General features: G+C 47.0%; 3 protein-coding genes across 4 annotated transcripts in view; 1 reads left to right on the forward strand and 2 right to left on the reverse strand.

Moving 5' to 3' along the window:
• LOC119210219 (IQ motif and SEC7 domain-containing protein 3) overlaps positions 1-7,223 on the reverse strand; it is a 65,798-nt gene extending 58,575 nt beyond the window's left edge. Inside the window, 1 exon segment of the mRNA XM_037460001.2 lies at positions 6,360-7,223. Coding sequence (XP_037315898.2) covers positions 6,360-7,018 — 659 coding nt within the window. The 5' untranslated portion in view covers positions 7,019-7,223.
• A 5,859-nt stretch (positions 7,224-13,082) lies between these two features.
• LOC119211625 (troponin I, slow skeletal muscle-like) lies at positions 13,083-15,718 on the reverse strand. Of its 2 annotated transcripts, XM_037462676.2 has the most exons (8): positions 15,525-15,714; positions 14,988-15,000; positions 14,793-14,829; positions 14,397-14,438; positions 14,073-14,204; positions 13,881-13,970; positions 13,586-13,768; positions 13,083-13,481 (listed from the first exon to the last, which is right to left on the reverse strand). In XM_037462676.2, exons 3-8 carry the CDS (start codon positions 14,811-14,813, stop codon positions 13,380-13,382), a joined length of 570 nt encoding a protein of 189 aa, XP_037318573.1. In that variant the 5' UTR covers positions 14,814-14,829; positions 14,988-15,000; positions 15,525-15,714; the 3' UTR covers positions 13,083-13,379. The 2 variants fall into 2 exon arrangements, with proteins under 2 accessions (XP_037318573.1, XP_037318572.1); XM_037462675.2 differs by having other exon boundaries at positions 14,988-15,718.
• A 3,983-nt stretch (positions 15,719-19,701) lies between these two features.
• st8sia1 (ST8 alpha-N-acetyl-neuraminide alpha-2,8-sialyltransferase 1) lies at positions 19,702-27,436 on the forward strand. Its single transcript, XM_037461740.2, has 5 exons — positions 19,702-19,956; positions 20,564-20,708; positions 23,695-23,804; positions 24,384-24,476; positions 24,680-27,436. Exons 1-5 carry the CDS (start codon positions 19,778-19,780, stop codon positions 25,158-25,160), a joined length of 1,008 nt encoding a protein of 335 aa, XP_037317637.1. The 5' UTR covers positions 19,702-19,777; the 3' UTR covers positions 25,161-27,436.
• The last annotated feature ends 477 nt before the right edge of the window (positions 27,437-27,913 follow it).

The raw sequence follows: 27,913 nt of genomic DNA on the forward strand, positions 1-27,913 counted from the left end.
CTTCAGTGACATCACTGGTGTAGTCATCAGCTCCGCCCCCCCTGGCACCGCGTACCTGATGATGTAATCCTGGCATCAACGGGTTGACAGATGGGGGGAGTTGGTGATATAACCACAATGGAGGGGAAAGGAAAGAGGCTTTGATGGTCATCTGAATGTGATGGCAATAAAACCTTGTGGCCAACCAGAATGCTTATAAAGTGTCCCAGTGAGCGCACCAACAAACACGCAAATGACGGGTAGAAATCTGTGTTAAACCAAGCATTTAATGTGAGGTAACAAACTCATCTTTGTAATATTATGCAGAAGAAAAAGGAATACTGCAATGAGGCACAAATAAGAAAGTAAATACATTTTTTAAAGCGACGTACATGAAAGGAAAGTAATTGGATGAAGGAATGTGTGTCCACAGGTGTGGAGAATGCAAATGAACGATCAAGTATTCAGGGAAATTACAAATGGATGTATCCTGTGTTTTATTTTATTTTTTTAACCATTGCAAATCCCAGTTGAGCGTTGGTTGAAGCTTTGTGTGATGTGTTGAGAAGACCAGGAAAGCCGATTGGACATGCGGTGCCTGTTCCGATCAGCTCTGCAATGCCTCGAAGCCTTAGGTGGATGGCTTTGAACATTACTCTGGGTTGTAAAGTTAACCATACCTGACATTTCCCTGGGCAAGTGTGTGCCTCCGCATGGCTCTTTGTGTTTCAGAATGCAATGCAACAGCGGACATGGAGATTATGTTAGCAAGGGAGCCATGGCCCAAACAAATGAACCACAATGGTATGAATACAATAGAATATATCAGTTAAAATGATACAAATTGTATATCACAAACCTATCATTGGTTATGCACTACAAAAATTGGGTGTTGCCTGACATTTTTCATTAAAATTGTCCTACAACATAGCTGTCTCCACTGATTTTATCTGAATATTAGGATATTTCCAGTCTGAAATCCTGTTCAGAATACTACAAACTGGTGCACATGGCGCAAAACAATTAGGATTGTCCTTTGAGGGATTTTCAGGGCTAAGCTCTCAGAGAAGTGAAATGTCGGCAACAGATGGGTGGACATTTTTCCATATAACTGCACGCTGTTCCTTCTTTGGAAAATCCCCATTCCCTGAGCGGCTGCAGAGGGCATTAGCTCGCTGACCAGTGAGAGTCGTTACACCTGATTACCTACCAGTGAGGAATCCCGCCATCTTTGAGGGGCAAACACTGAAATAACACAATCACACATTTTAAACTGTGCATTACCTGTCTGTGTGCATGGTCAACTCATTGGTTTCATTACAAATGCTACTACTTTAGCCGCTGCTAGCTGCCAGCTAATAGCACATTTTGTGTTGCAATGCATTGCATCGCAGAACCATGACTGGTGACTGATGGTAATTATGTCATCTTGAAACATCATTAAAAAAAATGTCCCCAAATGTAACTATGACTAATAATATAAAAGCTGATAATGTGCATAGTATTTAAGAAAAGGTTTTAAAATATTAGATTTTCAAATCAAATGATTTGCTTAAATGACACAATTAAATTGGGTGACGACGGACCATTGATTTCCATTTTGAAAAAGATCTAGATTGCATTCCAATGACAGACTCTGCCTGCTGATTTTCTCATTACGTCTGCTGTTCATTTGCATGAAGAAGACATGAGATGCATCAATGAGATATGTAAATGATTTACTTCCGACCATGAAGGAAAAAAGTCACTACGCATATGGTGCCACATGACTAACGGCAGAAGCATATTTCCACGCAGAGCCGCCCGTCATTGTGGGTGCGCAATATTTACATATAAAAGACGGTGTCATCTGGAAGTGTCAAGGACGAGGATGACACATCTTTTCACTGAGTTGACGTAGCGCCCCAGAGACGGAGAGCCGCCAGTTGGGATGTAAGTTTAAAAGAAAAAAAAAGAAGAAAAAAAAAGAAGAAAACAAACATTGTCATTTTGATTGCTTGGGAATTACGGAGGGGAAAGGAAGTAAACAGATGGAAGCGACACAACATTTAGGCTCTGCAGCCCCAGTGGGGCTTCCTTGTATGTTTTGCCTTGTTAACCCTATTCCTGCGTCCATTTGACCGTAGGGCCACTACATGAATGAAAAAGAGAGCAACTATCCCCTTACAGCTTGTCCTTTTGACACCCTTTACACAACACAAAATCTCTAACACACACACACAAACACACACACACAGACACAAACACACACGGCTGGATTACCGACAACTGGGACTGTCTCTCGCCTTGCTCAACTTGTGCATGAAAACACGCTAATATTCTACCAGGGAGTCGGGAATCACCCGGCGGCTGCATCCTCTGAGAAATGAAGCAATTTAAAAGCACTACTCTCTAAATGTGATATTCATGATTTGGATTCCAGCAGCAGCAGCAGCAGCAGCAGCCGAGCAAAGCCACCCTGTCATAACGGAAGCGGACGTGATTCCCATTCAGACCGAGGGAGGCGAAGTGAGGAGCAAGGGGGTTCGCGGGGGAGAGGGAGGCGGGGGGGGCTTCAGCACCTCGAGTATGGGCGGCGGGGATGGGGAATTCGGAGAGAGAACACGTCCATTTGAGCTCATCGCATCCATCACCCGTCATTCTATTTCCCCCCCCCCTCTCTAAATCTCTCTCACTGTCCCCCAGAGACGAAACACTCAGCGGGGGGGGGGGGGGGGGCAGCGGTTCTACATTCCTGTCACCCTCCAGGGACCGTTCACCTAAATAATCACAAAACAATACATATGTTCTCATTGTTTGTGTTTTTTTTTTTTTGCTTTTCCTCTCGGCAGCTGCACTGTAAGCCGCTTCGCCCTCGTGGCTCCCATTGACCTTGTTTTCCGCTAAGAGCTGTTTGTGAAGCCTCTGCGTGGCGCCACCTGCCCAGCAACAGCGGGCCGACACAGCGAAGCCGACGGACCTGTGTCCTTTAGTAGTGGGAGGGGGTGGGGGGGGGGGACCAGAGAGTAAGGGAACGATCCCATTTAAACTCATCCGGCGGCCACAAGCACAGGCTCCCAGTTGATGCCAGTGGTTTGCTTTAAGTCGTCTGCAGGTTTGCTAGAAAATTTGCCGTGACAAGTTTGTGTTGTGGTGATATCTCTGTGTTATGTTTTACAACCTTCCCCCGCTGCAAACCAATGAAACCAATTACTTCGGCGGTGCACAGTTACAAGACGGCTTTAATCAAATCCTTCGCAAGGGTGGGCAGGCTTAGAATGTAATGCGATACCGAGCATTCCCACCTGCCTGGTTGCTAAATGTTGCAGGTTGACTACTAAATGCATGGCATAGTGTTGGTTGAAATCGGTTGGTACTGGCGTAAGCACATGTATTACTGTTTAAGGAAAGATCTTACTGGAATTGCTTCATACCAAGGGTTTTTTTTTACATATAAAAAGCTGAATAATATTGGGTTTGGGTGTTATACAGGCATTTTTCACTTCATCTCAGCTTGCCGCTTTGTGTAATTGATTGTTTTCCAGTTGGGTGTAAGGAAGGGTACCTATAAGTATCTTAACAAATGGCCGATAACAAAATGTGTGACCCAGCTAGCCACACAAATGTGTGTAGTCTTATGGAAAAACATGTAATTTAACAAAAAATGTGTGTTGCTCTAGGGTTTGATCTTGCGTTAAGTTCTCATTGCACCCACGAAGTAAGTCAAATATTAAGGTGAATTACCCATACGGATCCCGAAAAGAGATAACTTGGCTTTAAGCAAAGGCCATGACACCTGGAGATCAATGCTGGAGTGGAGCCTGTGCCGGAAAATCCGCAGGCTCATTGATCTGAGAGCACCAGAAGAAGGATTCTGCAGCGTCCAGCAGGCACTCAGCAGGTTTCTGAATTCCTACCTCTACATGTGTGCTATCCCCACATCCCAGCGTATGAGAAAAACATGCGGGGCCGCCGGGTGGCACGCGGCACGCCAGGGTTTGTGTGCATTAGCGAGTGTTTTGTGTGCAAAAGCAAGAGCTTAAAATATCTGCGAGAGTGTGGGAGACGAGAGAAGCTGCACAAAAAGCACCTGCAGCTATATGAGAACTTTGGGATTTCCACCTAAGGCAGTGGGATTGCTGCCTCTCAGACGTAGCACGCGACTCCACTGCACACAAGCCCACCACTTCCTTCCCAATCCTTCCCTGCCACTCTTCTTGACCTCCGCCATTCGCCACACGCATCGTGCCCCCCCCCCCCGAGAGGCGTTTGGAGACCAAAGATCAGGGTGGACTGAACGCTCCAGCCCAGACCGGGAGAAGGAGATGAGAACATTCAAAGAGGGAGACGGAATAATAATTTGTCGGAACAAGGAGGGAGGGGGGCTGAAAATGGATTCAGAGCTTACCGGCTTTCTTCTCTTCCGCGCTTCGCTTACTACAAATAAAACCTGTCCAATGTTAGCATTCTGAGCTCCATCATTAACTAACTGATGTTGTCCAAATTAAAAGAAGGATGATCAAATATGCATAATGCTGTCTTGCCATGAATGTACCACTCACACCACTGTTCGTCCACTAAATAGTCAAGAGCCGCTAGTAGCCATGTTAAATTAGCTTAACTGTAAGATGTGTTTTCCTCGTAGCATGCCGCTAACTCTCTGACGCGCCGAGCGAACCAAAGGGGCGGAAACACCCGGCGCACACTTACAAACGAACGCATGCACACAAACCCTTCTCAAAACAGCATTGTGACACGTCGCTGTCACCCGCCCACTAATAGGGACGCATTAGCGCCCCTGCGGCACTGACGGCCCAACGAGACGCCATCTTGTCTGACCCACGATCAATGCTCCAAGTGGAGATTGCGATGCTGCTTCACGTCTCCAGCTTTTCACGCGTCAGTGCTTTTACATTAAGGAAATAAGAGTATAAGTATACAGTACACGCTCTCTCTCTCTCTCTCTCTCTCTCTCTCTCTCGCTTGGGTTCTCTTCATATTGCTCTCATTGTTCATCATTCTGCACAACTGTCAGGGGGGGGAGAGGCCTGGGTTGGTAAATTGAGAAATGAACCCGCTTATTGAATCCCCCTCTGACATTTATCTCGTACAACCCACACGTTGTGTGTGTGCGTTTGTGGATCCAAGAGAAACCGTCCTGTTCCTGACCCACTCGCTCTTTAGAAATTAAATCTTAATGCCACAAATAATCAATCTGGATTAACGGAAACAATGCAAATGCAGCCGAGTGAAACAGACGGGGCTCGGCGTGTTTGTGTGTGTGTGTGTGTGACACTGTGAGCATGCGTGAGAGTGTGCGTGAGTGTGTGCTGCCTTTGCAGAGGTGATTCATGTGACCTTGATAGTGGCGAACAAAGAACATTCAACGTCATGGACCGTCCAGATGCTGATACAGTTCAATTAAAAGCTCCAATTTCCACGTTTTTTTTGAAAAAAAAGTGTTGACCTTTGCCTCAAAGGATTCGCCATTCAGGAAATGGCACTTTGCTTGTTTTAAAACACACGTTTACAACCGTGTTCTCGCTTCCTCCCTTTTGAAACCGATGCCTTTTTTAAAAAGGTGATCATTACACATTTAAAAGGTGGAGACACAGAGACCGGAATGGGCCACAGATCTAAAGGGGACAAGAGGTGACGAAAGACACCCGGCGCATGGTTTATCAAAACTGCCGTTTCAAGTCGCCATTAAAACACTGAAGTAATAAGTAATGTATAGTCCCACCCAGTCGTGACAGTCTTGGCGCAGAATGAACAATCCCCCATGGTTAAAATGCCAGCCAGCGTTCCCAAAATCAATATCTATTAAGCATTCAATCGATTAAACGGGACAACAACTGAGTGAATAATGTGAAAATACAAGAGAAGCCTGAATTACTAAATTAAGCCTGTGCTTTTCAGGCGATGTGAAGTGAATCAAAAACGCGGTGGGGGGGTGGGGGCCCTTACACATTTTCTGTGATACAACTTTAGAGCATTTTTCTGGTTGGCCACTCCGTGAAATCTTTGCTGTCTTGCTTCCCTCGAATATGTTGCACGAGGTGGCACGCTTACGTGGGCGATAACATGCTGTGACATTGTGTCCGACGGCCCTTTAGGGCATCAGAGTGCCCAAACACATTTGCTATATTTAGACAAGAAAGTTTGGGCTGCAAAAAATATCCAAAGGGTCACTGGATGTAATGTGCGGCCTTTCATTTATGAGAAATACTCATTTGTTTGACACACTTTGTGGTTTCAATCATTTCAAAAAGACGGGCATAACGCAAACGCGTGAAAAACCCTCGAATTGAAGCTTCTTTGCACGAGGCAGGACTTTAAATCTGCAATATCTGGTTGAGACAGAGGCTGCCTGCAGAGCACACGACGTGAAAGCTACTCACTCCGCTTTCCTCGCGAGTCCCACGGAGCGGCAAAGCGTGGTGGGAGTCTGCGGAACGAGGGACTTGCAGCACGGGCTCCTCTTGTCCTCCTCGCCGGAGTCCGGGCTGGCTTGGCTCGCTTTGGGCGACTGCGGCGAGGTCGGGACGAGCTGCAGCTGCTGCGGGTGGTGCGGTGACGGCGCAGGCGGGGTCGGATGCTGCTGAGGCTGGGCCGATAGACCGGGGATCGGCTGCGGCTGCTGCTGCTGCTGATGCTGATGATGATGCTGCTGATGCGGCTGATGCTGCTGCTGCTGCGGTGGCGGAGGCGGAGGCGGCTGCTGCTGCGCCTGCTGGCCGAGATGAGCCGCGGCTTTGTTGCTCCCCGGGTGCTGATGGAGGTTGGCCGGCGCCTGAGGACTGGCGCTGCGGTGACTCGGGTGGTGGTGGTGGTGGTGGTGATGCTGCTGCTGCTGCTGCTGAGGAGGAGGAGGCTGCTGGACGTAGTGATGGGGGTCGCGCAACTGTCGGTTCTCTCCTATCAGGTCCTCCACCTTTCGCTCCAGTTCGTCGATGCGTTGGCGCTGCGTCTGGATCAGGCTCTGCTGGTTCTGGACGATAGTGGTGAGCTCCTTCAGGTAAAGAACGGCTTTCATGGGATTATCCAGCAGGCTCTCCATTACTGACTGTAAACGTGGCCGTGTGCCCGGCGATGTGCACTTCTTCTCCAGCTGCTTCTGGCGCTGCGAAACGTCGATGGGGCCTCCGTTCAGTGCGCAACTGGGATGCTCTGGCGGCCGTCTGACGCCTCTACGCGCTGCTGGGGTTGGGTAGTTTCTCCCTCTCTCCCTCCCTCCCCCTCTCTCTATCTCTCTCTCTCCACACTGTGAGGATACCAGAAATGGTTCTGATGCAAAGGGGAGGGGGGGGGGGGTTCAGCATCACCGTAGCGCGGGGGGGGGGGGGGCGTGGCCTCGGCGGGCCGGTGATGTCAGCGCGCATTTGGAAACGGTGAAGCTGTCACGCACGTCTCACACGTAAATCCACACTGTTCGCATTTTATTGAAAATTCAGCATTCGTGGGCGTGAGCTAAACTCTCTCTCAGAGCCAGAAAGCAGAGATCTAAATCTCGAACGTGTTATGTCATCAAAGAAATAGTTGCTCGCTGCTCTCTATAAAGAATGTGAGAGACTTTTTTGTGGGGGGAGGTTATTTTTATATGCGCATGACCTTGATTCTATTGCAATGCTCTCAGTTGTAAAAACAACATGCATGTGGGTGCTTTCAGGGTCATCGATACACCCTTTTTTAAATTCATTGTGTGTGGAGCAATTTGATTTTTTTTCCTCTGGGTTCCGCATTTTTCCACGTGTTTTCTCATTTACATTCATTCATTCAATACTTCTAAAACACCAAGCCATATTTATTTATCACACCGAAAGCAGGACGAAATAGACCTATTTAATGTGGTCAAATGTGGTGTTGTATTAGAGATATTGCCCTGCAGGCACAGATAGGAAAGAGTGGAATGGTTGAGAATGTAATCTTCCTCTGAATGAGGATGCTCACTTTGCAGCAGGATATGCAAATGATTTGATGAAACACAAATCGTTTTTTACAGGTTCCATTTTGCTCATTCAAACTCATCAGTTCAGTTATGCAAAGTCATCATCGTCCTAAACATTTTGGGGAAAACCTAAATTTTTTCCACCCTGCTTTGGCGTTGTAGCAGTATGTCTGTGATTTCACTCTGTGCCTCGTTATCTCTGACTTCACCAAAAAGGGCAAATAAAAAAAACAAGTCAACCAGACGGATAGCATGCAAGCGGAGCAAGGAGAGGAAATGGGTTTAAGGTTCGCAGAGATGATCCCCCCCCCCCCCCCCCCCCCCTGATACAGACTCAAGTGATATCTCACTGAGAGAGATGGCTCCGCTCTTCTGGTTGCTGCAGTGTGAAGCGTCTGAGATTTGCAATTTCGTTCGGTGGCCGCATTGCAAAATGTGCAGGAATCTTCCCTCCTCGTGAGCTATCGGCAAGTGGACACCATTATTAAGGGTAACGGGCCTCTGTGTTTATGGGGGGGCGGCTTTTTTATGTATCTTTTGTTAAACTCTTTATTATTTTTCCTTTCGAAAATCAAGAGGTTTCCATTATTCAGCGTGCGTAACATACTGTGTCAGCGTCTAACGAAGGAAAGGACGATCTACCATGTTCATCCAGGAGTGGCATTAACAATGCTGTCATGAGTGCTATATATATCGTTAAAAGTTTCCTAAAACTTAAAAAAAAAGAAGTCATTAATATCTTATGACCTTGAGACAGTGAAGCATTAGGACCAGTGGTGAGCTAGACTGGGAGCACCAAGGTCTCTCTGCATAAGGCTGCTCTGTAACCTATAAGTGAAGCGAAGAACGTCTGGCTGTGAGGAGACAAAAAAAAAAAAATGGAAATTGGTGCAGATCACCAGAGTTCAGCTTTACTTGTTATGGAACTTTTGCGGGAAGAAATGCAACCCACCTTTAACACCAATTACCTAACAGAGGGGGGGGGGGGCCCGCGTTTCAGAGAGGGTCACACGTCGTTCATCCTCAACGACCAGGGCCCTGCTGGAAGTGTGAGGCTACAGCATTGCACCAAATGCTAATAAGTCAGAAAAAGTCAGGGTTTAAGCTCATTTGAGATATTTGAGCGTGGAGTCCTTGTCATCTCTAGAACACCCAAAAAAAAAAAAAAAAAAAAAGCACACCAACCTCAGGTAGAAAATATTTTATTCCCATCACGTGGAAAAGCTCTCGGAGACATCACTGATATTCCTGGTTCCTCCCTCCTGAAAAAGCTGTTGAAAGTTTGAAAGTTAACTGGCATCAAAGTTTTGCCCCGTCTTCAGATCCTCCTCCGGAACTTTCACTTCAAAACCGTGTTTTACTCACAGAGGCTTTCTCCCCAGAGTCCTGTTTTGTCTCGAGGTTTGTGATAAGTTGGAAGTAGACCAGCAGTATTCCCTCTTATTATTTAGCAGCGTTTGACGGCGAATCCAATACACACACACACACACACACACACACAGAATGAGCCCGTAGCAACATTTTGAGAAACTGAAAGGTGAACCAACAAGGACTCCTGCTTTTTGTTTTGAGGTGTCACTCAGCACCTGCAATCATATCCAGAAACGTTCCATTTAAAGTGATGTCTGTCATTCATTCTACTCTTGCAGCATTTCAAGATATTCCCCTCGCTTTTTTCCCAAACTTACCCCACTCGACATTAAAAGAAAACCACTCCATTCTTTATCTTTTTTTTTGCGCGTCTCATTAATATTTACAAGTGTCTGGTTGCCTGCATCCGATCTTGACTCCGAATTTGAGAGATTCTTCGCCCTACAATGACTCAATGGTTATGGATGTTTTATGTGTCATCGCTTTCCCTTTCGGCGTAAAAAGGAAGAGGAAGAAAAAAGAGGGGGAGAAAGATTTTTTTTCAAAATAAAGCTGTCACTGCAATCTTTTGCTCAGAAATGATGAGAAGTCAACCAAGGTCGTGTTGTAAAAAGGGGAGGCAAAATTTAAAAAATATGTATGTGAAAAAGAGAAAGGAATTCACCAAGAACTTTAGATAGTTAAGGACATTAATTACACAACATGCAGCCGTCTAATCAAATACAAATGAAGATGAGAGATGATTCCACGTGAAGTGAAGGTCATCTTTTAATATCAATATGAATTCAAAGTTTTCATCTTGAATCCAGATATTTAATCCAATAAGAGTGAGAGAAACCTACGCTGAATGTTTAAAATACTGCACGCACATTTCATCAAGTACAGTGCTGAGGTGAGTTCAGGTGAAGGTCATTATATGTCATGGTATTTTTCCTAGTTTCTCTACACCGAGGGGATTTGAGTGGGATTTGGTTATGAAAAAAACGGCTCCTTGTATAGATGCACTCAGAATTCTTACATTTCCAGTGCCAAATTACAACGGCGACATTTGTAAACATGCTTCAAACAAATAGGTAAGGCCCGGATAACTTTCTTTTGCGTTAGTTGTCAAGACGTGTGGAGCATCGGTTAAGGGTTGATTTCAAATGAAAAAACGAAATAAATTAAAGCCCTCTTCTTGTTAATTTGATCATGCTGCTCACACGTTGGAAAGCTTCCACCTGATTAAAGCACAGGGGATCTTTTAATAGCTGCATCTCATTAACCCTAGGCCTGGCTGTGGTGTTTAAAATCACGACCCAATACATGAATTGATTGCGTGTGGCACACAGTTCTTTACCTTTTTATTCTCAATTAAAGCCTGCGAGCTGCGGCTCGATTTGAAGACGATCCTATTCACTTTTGCATAGTTCAGGCAGGGGGAGAAAAGACGGAGCAAAGCCTGTCACAGGTAGGGGGGGCGGGGTGAGGCCTGACCTGCTCTGAACCCCCCCCGAGCCGAAGCTGATGAAACTGCCCTGCAACCTCTTTCAGAAAGAAAAAAAACACACACACAAACACAGAGAATCCTCAAAGAGCTTTTCCCTCCTTTCCTCTTAACGCGTCACCTCTTACAGCAAATAAAGTGGTCCAACTCATTCAGGTTCAGAGGAGCAAATATGTAGGCGTTGATGAAAAACCAAAGGGTACTTTAGAAGTCCGAACCAAGAACACCATGAATAACATGTCATATCAGCCTTCGAATGAAAGCCCCAAATCTGGGCCTTGACGTCGTTTCCATCTGCTCCGTGTGAAAGTTTCGTTGAGGTTGAAAAGCTACTCTCCTTTTTGACTTTAGGAGGAGCATAATGCAAAATGTATGCATGCGAGTGCTTCTGTCAGTTTAAACCCCTGAATCCAACGGTCTACTTTTATAGTCAAAAGCTCCTTTTTTTCGGTGTCATTACCTCCGAATATAGACCTAACATTTAGAAAAGAAAACAGGATTTGCCTCAAGCTGCTTATTTGTGTTATCACCACAGAGAGCTGGTAAGTGCAGCATAAGCCCAGAGGTCAGAGAAATTGGATTATTGCAGGAAGGAAGGTTGCCAGTTTCTTAGCCTCAAAGCAACCAAGGAATGCAAAAATTAGAAAAGGTAATTCCCTTGTCTTCTTTAATAAAACTGTGTTTGCGGTGGTTATTTCTTCGCCGACTGAAGACGGCTATTTAATCGCGGAAAGGCGTGAAGCGGAGCGTAATGTCCATAAACTGTAATGGTTTTAATAACTGTTATTAAACAAAAACAAGGCAAGTATTAAGACCTGTTGATGGACGGCAGTTACACATATAAGGAGAGGACGTGTGACACTGGGCAAATGTGCGATGACACCTGGACATTTCGACAAGATACATGACAGCATTAGCTGCTCCACAGACTTGTTGTCAGATACATTCCAGTATTGTCACCCCCCCCCCCCCCCCGGTCCCTGCAGCAATAAATACACTTGCTTGTGTTGTTCGCTGAAGATTAACGACACCCGCCACGCGCCCTCATCAGGACACGCAAACACGCTGCGAACGTTGTCGTCCGCTCCGGTGGCTTTTCCTTTACACACTGACGCTGATTTCTATCTTCCTTTGGGTCACTCCACGAGTGAAATGATGTCAGGCTCCACTTACTGAACATGGGAGAAATGATGTCTTCCCCTTCGCCTCCAAAGACAGCAGAAGTCAAACCACGTCATGAATCCTTACTGCTCGGCGGTGGTCGTGCTCCGTTCCTTTGATCGTGGACTGCCACCAAGTGGCCCTGACGACGAAGCACAGTGTGTTGCCCCCCCCCCCCTTCCACCACCCACCCCCCTCCCGTCGCATGACCTTCTGCGTCTCACAGTCGCCCCGTGGCGTTTGACTCCGGGCAGCACATCTGGAGCGTTTGTCAGTGTGTGAAGGTCGCCATCATCGGCGCCCATTTATGGAATGGCGACGGTGCATCGAGACACCCCCCCCCCCCTCCCCCCGGTTTGCTTTGCTTCGCTTCATCGAGTGCTTTTCGACGCACGATCATCGGGCCTTTCCCCGAGGGCCCTTTGGCATGCGTCAGCTGTCCATAACCCGCCACACAGAGACGCGTATCATACGCCACCCCGAAAGCCGATGTCGGTGTGGCTGACACGCTTCAAATAACGATGGCGTGGCGACAGAAGAAGCCCGCGCGCGCCTGCAATGTGTGGTTTGACAATGCCAGAGGGGGGGGGGGGGAGGGGGGGGGGGCGCAAGCCTTTTCATGGCCTCGGAGTGATGGAGGACGGCATTGTGGCGGAGTTCAAGAGTCTGAGATTCAAGCCGCGTGCACTGGGGTTTATTTCCATCACCAAACTACTCTAAAAATACGACTTATCGACAAAGGGCTGAAGCAGCAGGTTACGGTTTTTGTCATCATTCCTGAATTGAATAAAGTCTGAGAAATGAGAAAAAAAAAACATAATCCTGGTGATGGTTGAAACACAGTTATTGGGTTTTCCTTTGTTCAAAATGTTTAACAACATGGAAAAAAGTCTCCCTCGTTATTTGTGAGTTCTACTTTAAATTGTATTTCTCTTTCATGCCGGTGTCTTTAAGATCTATTTTAAAAATGATGAGGTCAAATTTAGGTAGGGAACACCTGTCACCCCCCCCCCCCCCCCCCCCCTTCTCTTGACTTATCAGCTTCCTTTTTTAATCCGTCGTGAGTTAAGCCGCTTTCTGTCATCTTAACATGCCTCGCATGAACCGACAGGTGCCAGTGAAATGAAATGCGATGAAGTAATCTGCGGATAGGGAACATCACAGAGCACAACTTTAATCAAATCCATTTCAATTGTCCAAAGATGTCATAGCAAAACAAGAATAATGTACTTTTGTTATCAAAAAAAACAACGGGTCTCATTCTACACTTTGAGTCATTGCACACAAAAAAAAAATGGTCATCTAGAAAATCGAGGCACAGCTAACGTACCGGTGGTTGTAAATGCTCATGACCTTTGTGATCCATCCCATACGTCTACCCGGACCTCTTTCCTCTTTCCCCCCCCCCGTTCTTATCCACCTTCATCATCCGCGCAGGACTCCTCCCAAAGCATCTCACTGCGGCCCCCCGGCTGTGTCGAACATCTTCTTGCGGCCCTCCATGCCCGACATGGCCTCCACGTTCTTACGCCAGTCGCCCACTTCAGAGGTGAGCACCTGGGGTTCAACGGGAAACAAACGGCCTACATTTGAAACACATCATCTCCCTCCGTTGACACCTTTTTTTTTTTTTTTTTTGCAGCATGCCGTTAGAACTGCACCTTGTCCTGTTTGACGTCCTCCTTCTTCACGGACTTGAGGTTGGATCGGAGGTCCATCGAGCCCTTGTGCTTGGAGCCCAGGAGAGCTCTCATCATCTCATCCGCCGACACCCTCACCTTCCTCAAGGCAGGCTTCTTGAACTTGCCTCCGAGGTCCTGTATCTTCAGCTTCAGCTCGTGGATCTAAAAAGTTTTAAAAAAGGAAGAACAAAAATGTACAAAAACCAACCAAGCTGTCTTTAAAGATATGAATGCGCTAAGGATGAAGCACTGAAGCAGGAGAGCTTTCACCTACATCTTTGTTGTGTTTGCCCACTTTGGATTCGCAGTCATATCGCTCCTCGTCCACGACATCGATCCTTGAGTGAAGCTCCTTGACCATTTTCTTGGGGGAACGAGGAAGATTTTAAAGCATGTCATTAAAGACGGACGTAGATTTTCTGTTGTAGAAATAGTTGCTCTTTTTTTCACAGTAAACAACCCTCACCTGTAGTTCGTCCAGTGATAACCCAGACATTTGCAAAGGGGGCAGGTTTTCTCCTATATAGCGCACTTTCTCCTCCTCCCTCTCCTGCCTCTCCCTCTCCAAATCCTCACAGGCTCTTGTGAGGAGAAGCATCTGATTTGACACAACAGATGCCGATATATAAAACTCGGACCTGGTGACGTGCAGCCTCCAAGTTGCAATACTAAATGCAGGACGCTACGTCAAAAGGTGTTTTGTTTGCACATATACACAGTCTCACAATATGTTGTGGCATTAAAGCAGGAGAACTTCTGCAGTGGCCAGGTGGTGCACACCAAAACTCACCTTCAGAGAGAGCTTGCGAGAAGCCGAAATCTTCGACTTCGGCTGTGGGGAAAAGAAGATTTCAGGAAGGCACGTGCATCACCGTTGGACAAAACACACACTTTAAATCATCCTGATAATTAATGACTTCTATTTTGCAACCATTCTGAGGCATCCCTGCTACCCCACCAGAAGTATGCGGTTCCACGTGGGGCAAAAACGCCGCCACCATACTGCCGCCGCGTGCGGAGAGATAGCGTTGTATTATTAGGACGAGGTCAAGGGGAAAGCGCTCGCTGATGCTGATAACGACGGCGGCCAGATAAGCGCTGCCAGATCTTTGCCTGGTGCGTCGGGGACAACGTGTCCCCTCTCCATGCGTGCAGGATTAACACCGTGGAATATAGCCCTGCTCACCTTATCCCCTTTGGGATTCATCGTCCGAGTCGGGAGGCTGAAAGGCAAAAAAAAACAAGTTAGTTTAATGATGCCCATGTGCAGAATAGGTTGATATGAGAACACAAAGACTCTTTAATCTATTTGAATAGTAAATATTACATAAAATACAAACTATGAGAGGAGCATTCAGGGATAAAGTATTCATTTTCTTACCTTTTTCTCACAACTATAGTGAAAAAACACAGGAGAGAAACAGCCATTAGTATTAGTATAGTAATATAGGGGTGTTACGGCACCCCGATATAGCAATGACCCATCAAGGCGCCACATTGTAAACAGTTCTCAACCCTTGACAAGAGGATTAAAGCAAGGACATGGCGAGAACAGTCCCCTCTCCCTGTATTCAGCATTATCCTGGTGGTTTGCAGCTTGACAGATTTGTTAAGAAAGCTCTGGATGAAACGATGAAACAGACAGAAACCTGACAGCTGTGGTTACAAGTAGACGATTTGGAAAAAGTAAATACTCTCATCCGGCCGACACATTTTACAACGATGCAGTAATTTGATGATAAACTTGACCACACTGTAAAAATGCTGTGTATAATAAGAGCTCTACCGGACAAACTGTAATTTAAACTTGAATGTTAAACCAGAACAAAACACTGAAACACAACTACACCGAATTTGAATTGAATCCACACAAAATGCGAGACATAAAACTATCAAATATTATTGTCTTTTTCTTTACCTGCAAACGGGTGTCTATAGAGATGTGGAGGGTCAAACAGTGGCCGCTGGAAACAATGGGCAGCTTTTTATGTGAGCCGTGTGGACAGGAGATATAAGGTCTGGTCCCAAGAATGTGCTGGCACGGGACCAACCGTGATATGTCACCTCCCCTGACACTGCAACAACACCAGGGCAGGGTAATAATAAGTCATGAGTGTAACCTTAATGTTCAGATATTTAATCTTATTTCCTTTCTTGCCAAGAGTTGGTGAACATAAAGCTGGAGCCAGAGGCTTGTTTGCATAGCTTTGCTTTACCTGAAGACTAAACTCTGGCGACTCTATCCAAAGGTTAAAGAAATATCGCCATAGCCAAGCACTTTTTTTTGAATGGCATCTAATTAACATGCTACTGTGTGTACAGAATCCATTCATAATTGTATTGGAGGTTATGAGCCGGACCGCTTCATGGTCAGGGCCATTGAAAATAGCTGACATTCCTACTCTGTCTCTGTGCCGATTAAACGAGATACAAGGTGTTCATGAGGCGCTTTAGATGGGCCTGCAGGTGGAACCAGCAGTTTCCCCCCCAGTTTTTAGTCTTTATGGCATATTTTTGTTTGCTCATTATTTATTCCTACTTAAGAGAGGCCTCTTATCACCAGTCTAAACTGTCCTGTAACGTTGTCATTTGAGTCATTACATTACTGACTTCAAGTACAAAATAACTCATATCCCAAAGAAAAGGTCAGGCCCCTCCCCCCATCCCATCCTGTTTTTAACCATCAACACTCAACGTTGGATTTACCTGAAACAATTCAATCAAACTAAAAACCGACTGTTTGTCCCTTAGACGGGAAACAGGTGTTTGTCAGACATGCAGAGATCGTCAGCGCTTCACCCTATTTCACCTTTCCCGAAGAAGGACCATATGTTCACTGTTAATATCCTTGTTTTTACAATTACATCCCAAGAGATGAAACAACAGAATTGAAAATACAAAAATCTGAACACTGTGTGATTGTGTGAACACCATCATCATCATCACCAAAAGGTTGAATAGCTGTATAGCTCAGGTCATTACAACGGCCTGAGCTGCGGTTTTCTGATCATTTACGAACACCAGACCATCTGAACTAAATCAGCAGTTGACCTTGTATCTTTGTCCCGTGTGTTTAATTATTCACATCTGCTGTCCACAATTTCTTGGCCGGACTTTATCAAAGATTTCAGAGCTAATCTTGGCCTGAGCTCTGACCATCCATTGCAAATCACTTAACCCCCGAGCATCAAGTTGCTCTTCTTTCCACTGGCTTACGCTGGAATAAAGCCGATGCAAGTGTTAAGGTGTTCTGGTGAGCGGAGCATTAGCAACAAGGACATCTTTGGAAGAGTCGGGAGTCTACGCTGAGCCTTTGCTCTTTGTGAGTTATGAGGGCTTCTCGGCAATTAGAAACCCGGCTGAAAATGAATGTATCTGCAGAAACTGCATGTTCAAACTTGAGTTAAATGATTCCTTGTGTCTGATACATCTGCAATTGTCCCCTTGAATATCTCATTACCGCCCCCATACCAAAATCATCATGTATGGTTGTGACAGACATGTTCCTATAAGATTGATATATCATCTAAAACAAATACATGATACATATATTCATTCATTAATGAATAACATTTCAAATATATAGAAGCAGGTCTGTATATTGAAATTAAAATGATGAAAGTCTATAAATGTACAAACGGCCAATTTTTGAAATTTTAAAATAAAAATGACGTGCTGATACGGCCAAACATTTTCTTAAAATTGCAAATTACCTTCCCAATTTTCCCAGGGTACACTTGCACATATTTGACATTTTGCCATCAAAGTTCCTGTTTAATAGCAATGTGCCGCCTTAGTTTTGCTGCCACTAATACCAGAGGAGGAGCTGGCGCTGAAGAAGAGGCAATGGCCTCACTGAGCAATGAGGGCCAATGGCTGTAGCAAAAAAAAAAAAAAAAAACGTTCTGTCATCGCTTTTTTATCTTCCTGTGATCCTCAGCAGGTGGCAGCTCTATTTCTGCTGCAACCCAACTCCCCTCTGTCTCCACACACAAAGTAAAAGCCTCGGCATCGCGGAGGGGTGGGGGGGCTTGTGATGCACTTTCACCCATCGTTACTTTCATAAATGGGTAGGCGCGTCGCCCCGTTGTTCTCCTCATCAGGCCTTAAATCTGAAAAAACAAAGTAATTACAAGTAAGCAATCTGCTAGTGCTGGGTTGTTCTCTGATGTAGGCCGGGGATGCCTAACCCTCCTTCCAACGGGTCACATGTTTCTTTCAGTTGTTGACGTAATCCACCTGAACCCGTTGTCATGACATGGCCATTTTATTCACATACTGTACACAAACACAGTGCCATTTTGAGGTGCCATCAGTGCTTGGGTAATTACACTTTGTGTTACTTTACTCCACATAATTAATCGTACGGAACAGCAGTTGTTTTTGCTAATACAACTTGATATTTTCTGTGCAGGGCTGGTAATGGAGTATTCTTAAACTGCACAATCACTAGGATCAAACGAGTAATACCACTTGCACCACTGATATTTAGCAATATTCATCCATCTTACTGTATCTCTGCACGCTGTCTGTCTCCACACCCTTTTCTGGATCGGGGACAGGCCTCTGTGGAGGCTCCGGTGTCCGGACACACCGGACGCCGGAGCAGCTGACTCATGACTGTGGTCTGCCATGACATCGCTCTCTGCCATGCTGTTGTAACCTTGACGCTTCCCAACACGCAGGCAGTGAGTGCCCCGAGGAGCTAACATAGCTCAGATATATTACCGCACTTTCATCAGCTTACATGTCCAGATTAAAGTCACGTTAAAATGCCTCCAACCACACGTGATTTCTTTTCTTTTTATGGACCCTGAAGGCCATCTCATCTCACACACGAGGGCAGCAGAGGTTCATTTTACATATCGTTGCGGGCCACTGTGTGCTGAAAATTCAGAATGGAATAGACAATGAGGAAATATAACGGGGCATAATGTGAGTGCACTGCATGCGTTTGTGGAATCAGTGAAATGAGCGAAACGTGTTTGGGACGCAGGTGGATGATAAGGTGACTCTATGTTGGAGTCAGGGTGTGGTCAGCTGCAGGAGCGTCTCTTTCATTCGTCTTAGTCCTTTTCCTTCCGTGCAGAGAAAAGTCCAGACAGGTACGGCAGCGCCTCACATCACAGGCCTCGGCAGGAGATGCTTTCAGTTGCACTTTCATTTTTCACCGACCTGCCCTCAAGCTTCCAGAAATGAAAGCAGGACGATGCAGCATGACTTTCAGAATGGGACCCACTGGTTTAGTTATAGATGTAAATGGATGTAACTGAGCATTTTAAGTGAATGAACGAATGGAAAACCACCTGCATTGAATGATCTTAGGGTTGGACACTTTTTCAACATGAATGTTGAAATGCCTCTCTCTCAAAAAAAGGAAATAAAAAAAGCTTATTTGTAAAAGCTGTAGAATACTCAATGCTCTTTTTCAGCTGGTGTGGGTGCAAAAAAGGCAGCTTTCATGTCTTACTTTTAGCATATAATATCATCCTAGGAAACGATTACCCTGGCCCACCATGTGGGCAACCGTGTGCTCTTACTTTGAAGGTCAACATCCGTTGCCACCCGTGCACCTTCTTGCCAACTGTAATCTCCGCAGAGACCCGGTAGGAGGACCAGGACAGCGCGGGCCCCGAGGACAGGACCGCAGGGCACGAGAAAGCGGTTGGACGTGGGTTTGCACACAGAGATACAGCGGGGAGGGGGGAGGAGGAGGAGAAGGAAGAGAAGGAGGAGGAGAAAGAGCAAGAGGAGGGGGAGGAGGAGGGGGGGTCCGCATGATTCCTCACAACCAGGCTGTAACGATGGTGTTGGATGCACCGACGTCGGTGCGGCGGATTCCTGCAGAGCCCGATCCTCTGCACCAGCGCCCCGCGACCCAGCGAGAGCCGCCGCGGCGTTAGAAGCCCCCCGGAGCCTCAGCGACGGAATCCGGCTTTCCGGACCGAAGCTCGCCCCTAAGGGACCGGCCAACAACCTGCCTTAAAGAGCTCCATTCACCCGCTCTTGGCGAGAGGGGGGGGGGGGGGGGGGGGGGGGCGAGGGGTAGGAGGAGGGTGGTGGTGGTTTGGGAGTTGGGGGGGGGGGGTGGGGGATGAGACTGGGATTTGAACGCAGTCTCCGTTTCACGGCACGGGACCGGTTGTTTTGAGCCGAGGCGGTCGGTTGAAGATGTTGGTGCGATGCTACCGGGGCAAGCTGTCGGTGTGGGCCGCTATGTGCGTGCTGGTCCTCTGCTGGTTCTACGTGTTCCCCGCCTACAGACTCCCGCGCGACAAAGACATCGTGGACGAGGTGCTGAAGCAGGGAGGAGTATGGCAGAAGAACCAGACGGGCATCGATCTGTACAGGTTCGTCTCGCATCTCTGTGTCCGTTGCTTTTGAAGCTTTGTTTCCCCAGATGATGGCCCCTGCCCCCCCCCCCCTTCCCCCCAGATGTCTTGTAGGCGGGTTCTAGTGGGTCCCTGTGTTCAATAACAAGCCAATTTAATGTATTTTTTTGTAACCTATTTTTTATCTACTTCAATGCACACTCAATATAAATAATGCAAACCTATAATGAGTTATATAAAGCAGAGAATCCAGGGAATCAGACTACACCGTCTGTGGCCTGACCTCCTTTGTCTGTATCTGAAGCCGTGGAGCATATGGGTGTAATGTCATTGTGACAAAAGAAAGTGGTTAATGTTTCACAAAGTGCCCCAATTCTTCTTTTTAAAGAAACTGTTATTCCACCCTTAACTTTGTTAAAGCATTGTCTCCGTGAACGCTTTGTATGATTGGCTACAGGAATATAACAGTATATTCTACCCAAAGTTAGACTTTCATTTAGACACGAGTCACTGACTGAAAACTTTAAGTTGAAAATATGTGATGAACTCCACCGACATGCAGGACAAGGTCCTTATCCTGTCATAATAATACAGATGTGGCCTGCTACACATCCTTCCCTCACAGGAAGTTGCTGACAGAGTGTTGCGATCCGAGGAGAATGTTTGCGGTGACAAAAGAGAACTCGCCGACGGGAAAGGTTCTGTGGTACGACGGCGAGTTCTACCACTCGCACACCGTCAACAACGAGACCTACCCACTCCTCGTCAAGGTATGTTTATTTTGTTTATTCCAGCCCTCAATCGGGCGTCCTTGCCGCTCAGAAACGGGGAGATGTGATCCTGAAAAGGGGAATTAGGAGGAGATTAAATTCTGTGCGATGGGATGCCAACCGGGCTTGGAGGTTGCAGGTTTTTACCGTTGGTCCTCGTAAGGATCCATAGTAGGTTGACTGAGACAAAGAACCGGGTCACAGCTGGAGTGAAAAGACACTCATCACGTTGACGTGCATCTTCAACTTTTTTTTTTTAGCGACATGATACATAACTGTCAAAAAGGTTGCAGATGAGAACACATTGAGTGTTTTTTTTTTCTCCAAATCACACCTCTTCCTCTGTGTCTACGGCTCAGGAGGACATGTGATCTCCTCTTATTTTCCCACTTGGGTCTAATCTACGATAGAGATGTGCGAAACATTGGTATAAACTGTAGGCGAATGTTCCTCGTGTGTCTCCCTCAACAAGTTGTTTCCCCCTTTTCCTCTCCAATTGGATACTTTACTTTTGCACCTTGTGTATTGGCTATTTTTCCATGGCTCGGGGGCCTGTGTGTGGGCGCGCATGTGGATGAGGATGTTTCTGCCTGGAAACCTCAATAAAAATGTTTTAAAAAAAACGGAGAGCCTTTAGAAGGTGCTGTTGCCGTGGTTTTTGTATCCAGGGGCAATGCATCTCCCGGATAAAGAAGATTGGATCCCTGTTACCGATGCCACTGATTTGCAGCCTTATATCCTGGTGGGTAAACGCGACGTATCTGTGACCCTAATTTGCAAGCGCGCGCGCAGTGTATGTTCATTCATGAGGGATGGGGGAGGTGTGCCATTAAATGAACAAAAGGAGGATATGAAGTGTGTGTGCATGCGTGCCTTGGTGTGGCAGTGGGTTTCCAGAATTTATTGTGTTTCTTATATTTGTATCGCTCATACATCGTTGTACTTTCATGTCGGATTCCAATGGTTCATCCAAATTAGCTACACGATGCTTTTATAAAGCATTGATTGAAAAGTTACACATTACAGTGCATTATCAGCATGACGTGCATGCTGATAAAAGAGGTTACAACATGCCAAAGAACACATTGACTGGCCTACAAAGAAATGGCGTAATATTTTGTGGACTGAGGAGAGTAAGATTGTTCTTTTTGGGTCTAAGGGCCACAGACGTCGGTGCAAGCCTCACAATATGGGGATGTTTCTCCCACTGGGGTGTTGGTCCTATTTATCGCATCCCAGGGATCATGGATCAGTTTGAGCACATCGGGATACTGGAAGATGTCATGAAGCCGGATGCTGAAGAAGAAATGCCCTTGAAATGGGTGTTTTTAACAAGACAAGGACCCCAAACACAAAATCATGGGTCCAGACAAACAGAATTGAAGAAACAGAGTGACCTTAATCCCATAGAAAACTTGTGGGATGACATAAAACGTGCTGTTCATGAGGCAGAACCAAGAAATGCAGCAAAGTAAATATTTAGGATTCTCAGGAAAGTTTAACTTTATACAGTACATTTTTGAGTTTGCAAAGAAAGATGTCAACGCTGCTATTCTTTTGAACATACATATTTCTTGACCTTCAAATTCAACTAGTTTTTTCTAATTTTCTTTCTTTGAAATAGAATGTGCACTGTCCCCAATGTATTTTTGTTCATTAAAATACACTTTATTTGAAGAGTTTTGAGGTTCACTCACCTTTTTAAACACCCTGCTATTACTGTGAACACAACTGCACATAACATACGTTTATACCACTGCGTAACACTGATGTACGCTAATAAGTACGCTACACCACCCGGTGGTTATTTAGCTCTGTGTCTGACGCGAGCGAGGACCGCGCCGCCGAGGGTTACGGTGACATTTCGCGACTTTGCGGGTCTCCAGCTTCGGCTCGCTTGGTCTAAATTTAGTAACGTCTCTGCACCTCCTCTACTTTTTTTTTTTTCTTCTTTTCTCGGCCTGTTACGTGTGTGTTTCACCAAAGAGGGCAGTTCACAATGGGTTGGGGATTGGACGAAGCACACTCTGCCCTCTTAACTACCGGTGCCGTGATTGCAGGGTAGAACGCAGACAGACAGCCACACGACACTAAGCTGCCAGCAGCCACAGTATCCAGGCTTATGCCAGGATATGTGCCAATTAGGGCTTTTGACAGTCAATCGCTGGTTAGTTCAATGGCCCGAACGGGGCATCCAGCGGACTGTACACTAGATTCCTATGATTTCTCCTTTTGGGGTTTTACTTGGTTTTACAGTTAAAAAACTGAAATATTCCTTAATCTGTTTCTCAGATGGACATCACGGTAACAGGAATACATTCTTGACTTGGGGCTTGTTGGTCAGACTAGATATTACAACATACTACATCAATAACTTGCTGGATCATGTGCCACTCTAATAAGTGTCCCCCCCCTCTCAAATGCTTAAGCCCAACTTGGTGGTTCCCCTCCCCTGCTGGATGTGCTGTTAGCGGGCCATTGTCTTCTGACTCGACCCCCGTCTCGGTCTAAAAGAGACCCTGAGGCAGAAGACATGTGTGTGTGTGTGTGTATTCCTGAGTGTGTGCACTCCAGGGGGAATAATGAGCACAATTGTTTTCTCCATCTCCCTTAATCCATGCCTCGGACTTAAATGCAGGAAAGGGGACAATTTGGTGCCTGTGTTTCATGAAGCGTGTTATTTTAGGGTTCTCTACTGCAGCTTTATTACAGCGCCGTGCAAGGGTTCACTCGAAATGATGAGCGGTTCCCTTGTACTGTGGGCTGACTCACCGGACGTGCTGAATTTCTGAGGCAATTCCGAGCAACGCTGCGGGGGACGGGGGTGGGGGTGGGGGTGGGGGGGGTGGGGGGGTAAGCAACGTGCCAAAATGTAGCACGGCAGGCGAATAAGTATGTGAGATAATGAGGAGTCTGACTCGACAATTTTGGTACGCTTATGATTGTGTGCGCGCTAACAGAGCTGCGTGTCCCCCCCCTGAACCAGGACAACCCTCTGCGCCTGCCGCTGAAGAAGTGCGCCGTGGTGGGCAACGGGGGCATTCTGCGGGACAGCAAGTGCGGACGGGACATTGACCAGGCCGATTTCGTCCTTCGGTGAGGAAACAAGCGACTCGGTTAGGGTGGAGGGGGGTTGAGGGGGGGGGGGGGGGGGGGACCTGTGAGTGGCCGCGTTTGCATTGTACGCGAGCTCTTCGCTGCCCCCCAAGAGAGAGGAGACAAATACGCCATCGGTGATAATAAGAGCTCGTGTCAACTGCAGCCAAGAGGGGAAAGGACAGAGGGAAGGCCGAGGGAGGAAGTGCTGCAGACATGTGACATGTGACGCGTGTCATCAGCATTCGGGGGAACAAAGAACTTCCTCAGCCTGTCGCCCCGATGTGATAATAATCTTTTGGTTTGTAGCACCTAAGCAACTGTTTAATTTACTCAGCTAAACGAGTTAACTCATTGTTACTTTTAAAGTAGCGCGATTGCAGAAGCTTTGCAACGTCTACTTGTCATGGGTAAAATGTGTTTATTGCATCAATACCGAATATTCATCAATGGGTTTTAGTGCAATCCAGGATTCAAAACAGAGCAAGCACTTCTCAGCCACGACATTGTACATATAATCGGGAGGAAATGATTGACATGCATTCCCTGTTTATACGTGCGTGTGTTTTGTTCACGTAGGTGCAACCTCCCACCACTGTCAAAGGAATATGTGGATGACGTGGGAACCAGAACTCACCTGGTTACAGCCAACCCCAGCATCATAGAGAAAAGGTGAACCATGCATCCATTGTAAAGAGACGTTGATCGCTTTCAGAGGAGGCTGCATGGGGGGAGGGGGCTACGCCGTGTCATCATTGTGATGATCTCAGCAGTCAGTGTTCCCAGAATCACCATCATTTGTCCGTGGTGTTGCAACACAGGAAACTCGTTCCCCCCCCCTGCTCTTTTTCACCTCATCGCTCTGTCTCTCTCAGGTTCCAGAACCTCCTGTGGTCGAGGAAGGTCTTCGTGGACAGCATGAAGGTCTACGGCTCCGGCTACATCTACATGCCGGCCTTCTCCATGAAGACCGGCACCGACCCGTCGCTGCGGGCGTACCACGCCCTGGCCGACTCCTCCTCCAACCTCACCATGCTCTTTGCCAACCCCGAGTTCCTGCGCACGGTGGGGAGGTTCTGGAAGGCCCGCGGCGTGCACGCCCGCCGCCTCTCCACGGGGCTCTTCCTGGTCAGCCTGGCCCTGGGGCTGTGCGAGGAGGTGACGGCCTACGGCTTCTGGCCGTTCTCCGTGGACCTCGACGAGCGGCCGGTCAGCCACCATTACTACGACAACATCCTGCCCTACAAGTGGTTCCACGCCATGCCCGAGGAGTTTGTGCAGCTCTGGCACCTGCACAAGAGCGGCGCGCTGCGCGTGAGGGTGGGACGCTGCCCGGCCCAGGGGGGGGGGAGCTAAGAGCCCGCCCCCGCCCCCCCGGGCAAAGTTTCGGCGGGAGACGTTCGTATATCGCTCAGAGGGAAGGAGGTCGGCGTGGTCGCGGTGGTGGCGGTAGAACCGCGGGGGGGGGCCCCCGCATTCGCCGCGCCTTGGTCCCCAGTCCCGCTGTCCCGCCAGCTAATCCCTAATTATCATAAGAATGTCCTCCACCCGGAAACCGGCCTCACTGGGGACAGGAGACGCACACACACACACACACACATTACCCAGTCACGCGATGTCTCTATTTCCCTAGTTTCTGAAAGTGTGTGTTTGTGTTTGTGTGTGTGTGTGTGCGTGGGTTTTTGTTTGCGTTGGGCCACAGCTGGGAGCTAATTATGTGTGACGGTCGGATGGGTGAGGGAGGTTACTGTATCCTACTGACGTATGGGGCAGCCGGACCAAACACCACCACCCCTCCCCCCATCTGAGTCTTACCAAACAAGGGGGAGGGGCTTATAAAAGGCCCCGAAAGACTGGCGAAATACTAGGATCAAGGGAGAGATAATGTCATCCTGCTACATTGTTGCCTGAATGGGACCGAAATGTAATGGACAAAAGGAAAAAAAGACAGGTGGGGGTTGGGGACTTGGGGTGGGAGGGGCAGGCCGGTATGTGTATGAAAGGATTTTTGTCAGTGCTTTTCGGCAGCCGAGCGCTTGAGTCTTAAGTTCTACGTCCCCAAGAATGTTCACCCGAGTTGCATCGAACCCTTTGATTGAAAGGGGGGAAACATGTTGTATATGTGCGTTTCTGTTAGCCAAATGTCATTTTGAGTATCATTAATGCTTTAATTAATTTCAACTTTTTGCGATCACAAACAAACATTCCTTCAGCAAACAGGCCTCCCACACACGGCGGGTCATTACTTCTTCTCCAAGTGAACGTCTGTGATTCATTCACAGTCTCTTGGAATCCGTACAATCCCTGCCGAGTGCCAAGCCCGGGGGAACAGTGGTCCCTTTGATACCCAGCCCAGGACTGTCCTATTGCGCTAGATGGTAAAAACACTGGTATAAACACTGGATATGGCAAAGTGAAACGTCTTGAAGGTTGCACACAGGGGAGACGGGAAAAAAAAAAACTTGCTGATGTCCACAGTGCAGACACACAGGGTCGTTTTCGTTTCCAATACTTTGCCTTGCAGATGGAAAACTTGATTTTGAAATTGTTTTTCTCTTTTTTTTTTAAACGTGCTAAATGTGACCGTGCCATTTTGTTGACGAGGACGACTCTGCATGTAACGTGCATGGAGCGAACCCGCAATCCCTGAAAATACCCCTTTGGGATCAAGGTGCAGAACATGTGGGTGGTTTGGTACTTGATGCCTTTATTTTACTCATGGTGTGCGTCAGTGGGCCCCAGTGCCTTTTGAGACGTGTCGAGGCACAAAAAAAAAGGTGGGGGGGGGGGGGGATTCAAACGAGGGATTTTTTTTTTTAATGCTGACCGTGTTGTTGACTCGGCGGATCAATCGATATGGGACAGTGAACCCAGCTGTTGTGTGAAGTGCACGTAGGAGAGCCACATACTGCTGGACGAAGCTGACACAGAGACACTCATCTGAAATCCTAAATGCTCGCGTCGCTCTCCGAGACTTTCGCTGCGCTCCTTCTGCTGTTTGTCAATTGCACCTTTTATTATTTCCTCCACTTCCCACGTCTTGTGCATGAGTGACATGTGACATGGTGGTGATTATGAGTCAGCATGATTTATTTTTTCTTCCTTTTTTTAAATGTCTACTTTTGATGCGTTTCCTTTAGTTTCAGATTCCTGTCCATCCTACTCGAGGGATCAAACGAGCTGATGTGTCTTATCAAAAGGGTGATTAATGTCGGTTCTGGTAGTGCACACGGGAAGAAATCCTCAGTGGTTTACAGATGTGATTTGATGTGGTAAATCAGCATGTAGTTAAACCGGCAAGTTGGTCGTCCCGCTGGGAGCCTCGGTCGTTCCAAATTGATAAGTAACCATTACCCTTCAGTAAGTAAGGTGATCATCAATTCGGAGCATGAAAATAAAATGCCAGCTGCCGCCACCCCCTCCCACCCTCTCAATTTCCTTGTCTTTGTGCATCCTGTACGCATTCACATGGGGTCAGTTGACTGAAAGAGGTAAAGCATTGGTCATTCACAATGGCAGAACTGTCTATTTTCCTGGACACATTTATGTGGCTGCAGGGGGACTCATTTGGTGTCATAGATCTGTTCGTGGAAAGGTCACATGTTTGACCCCCCCCCCCCCCCCCCCCCCCCCCCCCCCCCATAGCGGCCCGGTGAATGCAAGGCATTGATACTATTCTGAAGCGTGCATTATTTTTATTTTTATGTCAAACAATTGGTTCTCTATCCTTTTTAGCCCTCCTGATAATCTTGTGTACCGTTTGGCAGCGAGTGGGTGCTAGTGTCTTAGCGCGGGTTTAGCACACATGTCCCTCAGACATCTCCTTGAAAGCACTGCTTTGTGCCGCCCTGACAGTCACCTGCTCTGCTCCTTAATGTCACCGGATGTGAACAACTGAGCCTGATGAAATAAATGAGAATGAAAATTGAAATGAAACCCTTTCTAGCGGCACCGTTTTTTTTCTGATCAAAGCCTTCCTTTGTATGAACTGGTGAGGCAGAGGTAGGCAGCTACATGCAGGAAGTCCTGCTTTACGTGCAAATGAACCTTTGAGAGAATGAAAGTGGGTCAGTCTTATGAATATGAACACAAACTTATTAATAGGAGTC

This window comes from Pungitius pungitius, chromosome 2, assembly GCF_949316345.1.
Source record: "Pungitius pungitius chromosome 2, fPunPun2.1, whole genome shotgun sequence".
Lineage (NCBI taxonomy): Eukaryota > Metazoa > Chordata > Actinopteri > Perciformes > Gasterosteidae > Pungitius > Pungitius pungitius.

What these genes read in the sequence shown, in the direction of transcription:
- LOC119211625 (XM_037462675.2), bottom strand. Translation starts at nt 15,034, where the DNA reads ATGGCTGTTTCTCTCCTGTGTTTTTTCACTATAGTTGTGAGAAAAAG. An exon ending in TGAATCCCAAAGGGGATAAG is followed by an intron (nt 14,439 to 14,792) that starts GTGAGCAGGGCT and finishes TTTTCCCCACAG; the next exon opens with CCGAAGTCGAAGATTTCGGC. An exon ending in AGGACGTCAAACAGGACAAG is followed by an intron (nt 13,482 to 13,585) that starts GTGCAGTTCTAA and finishes GTTGAACCCCAG; the next exon opens with GTGCTCACCTCTGAAGTGGG.
- st8sia1 (XM_037461740.2), top strand. Translation starts at nt 19,778, where the DNA reads ATGTTGGTGCGATGCTACCGGGGCAAGCTGTCGGTGTGGGCCGCTATG. An exon ending in ACGGGCATCGATCTGTACAG is followed by an intron (nt 19,957 to 20,563) that starts GTTCGTCTCGCA and finishes CTTCCCTCACAG; the next exon opens with GAAGTTGCTGACAGAGTGTT. An exon ending in CCTACCCACTCCTCGTCAAG is followed by an intron (nt 20,709 to 23,694) that starts GTATGTTTATTT and finishes CCCCTGAACCAG; the next exon opens with GACAACCCTCTGCGCCTGCC.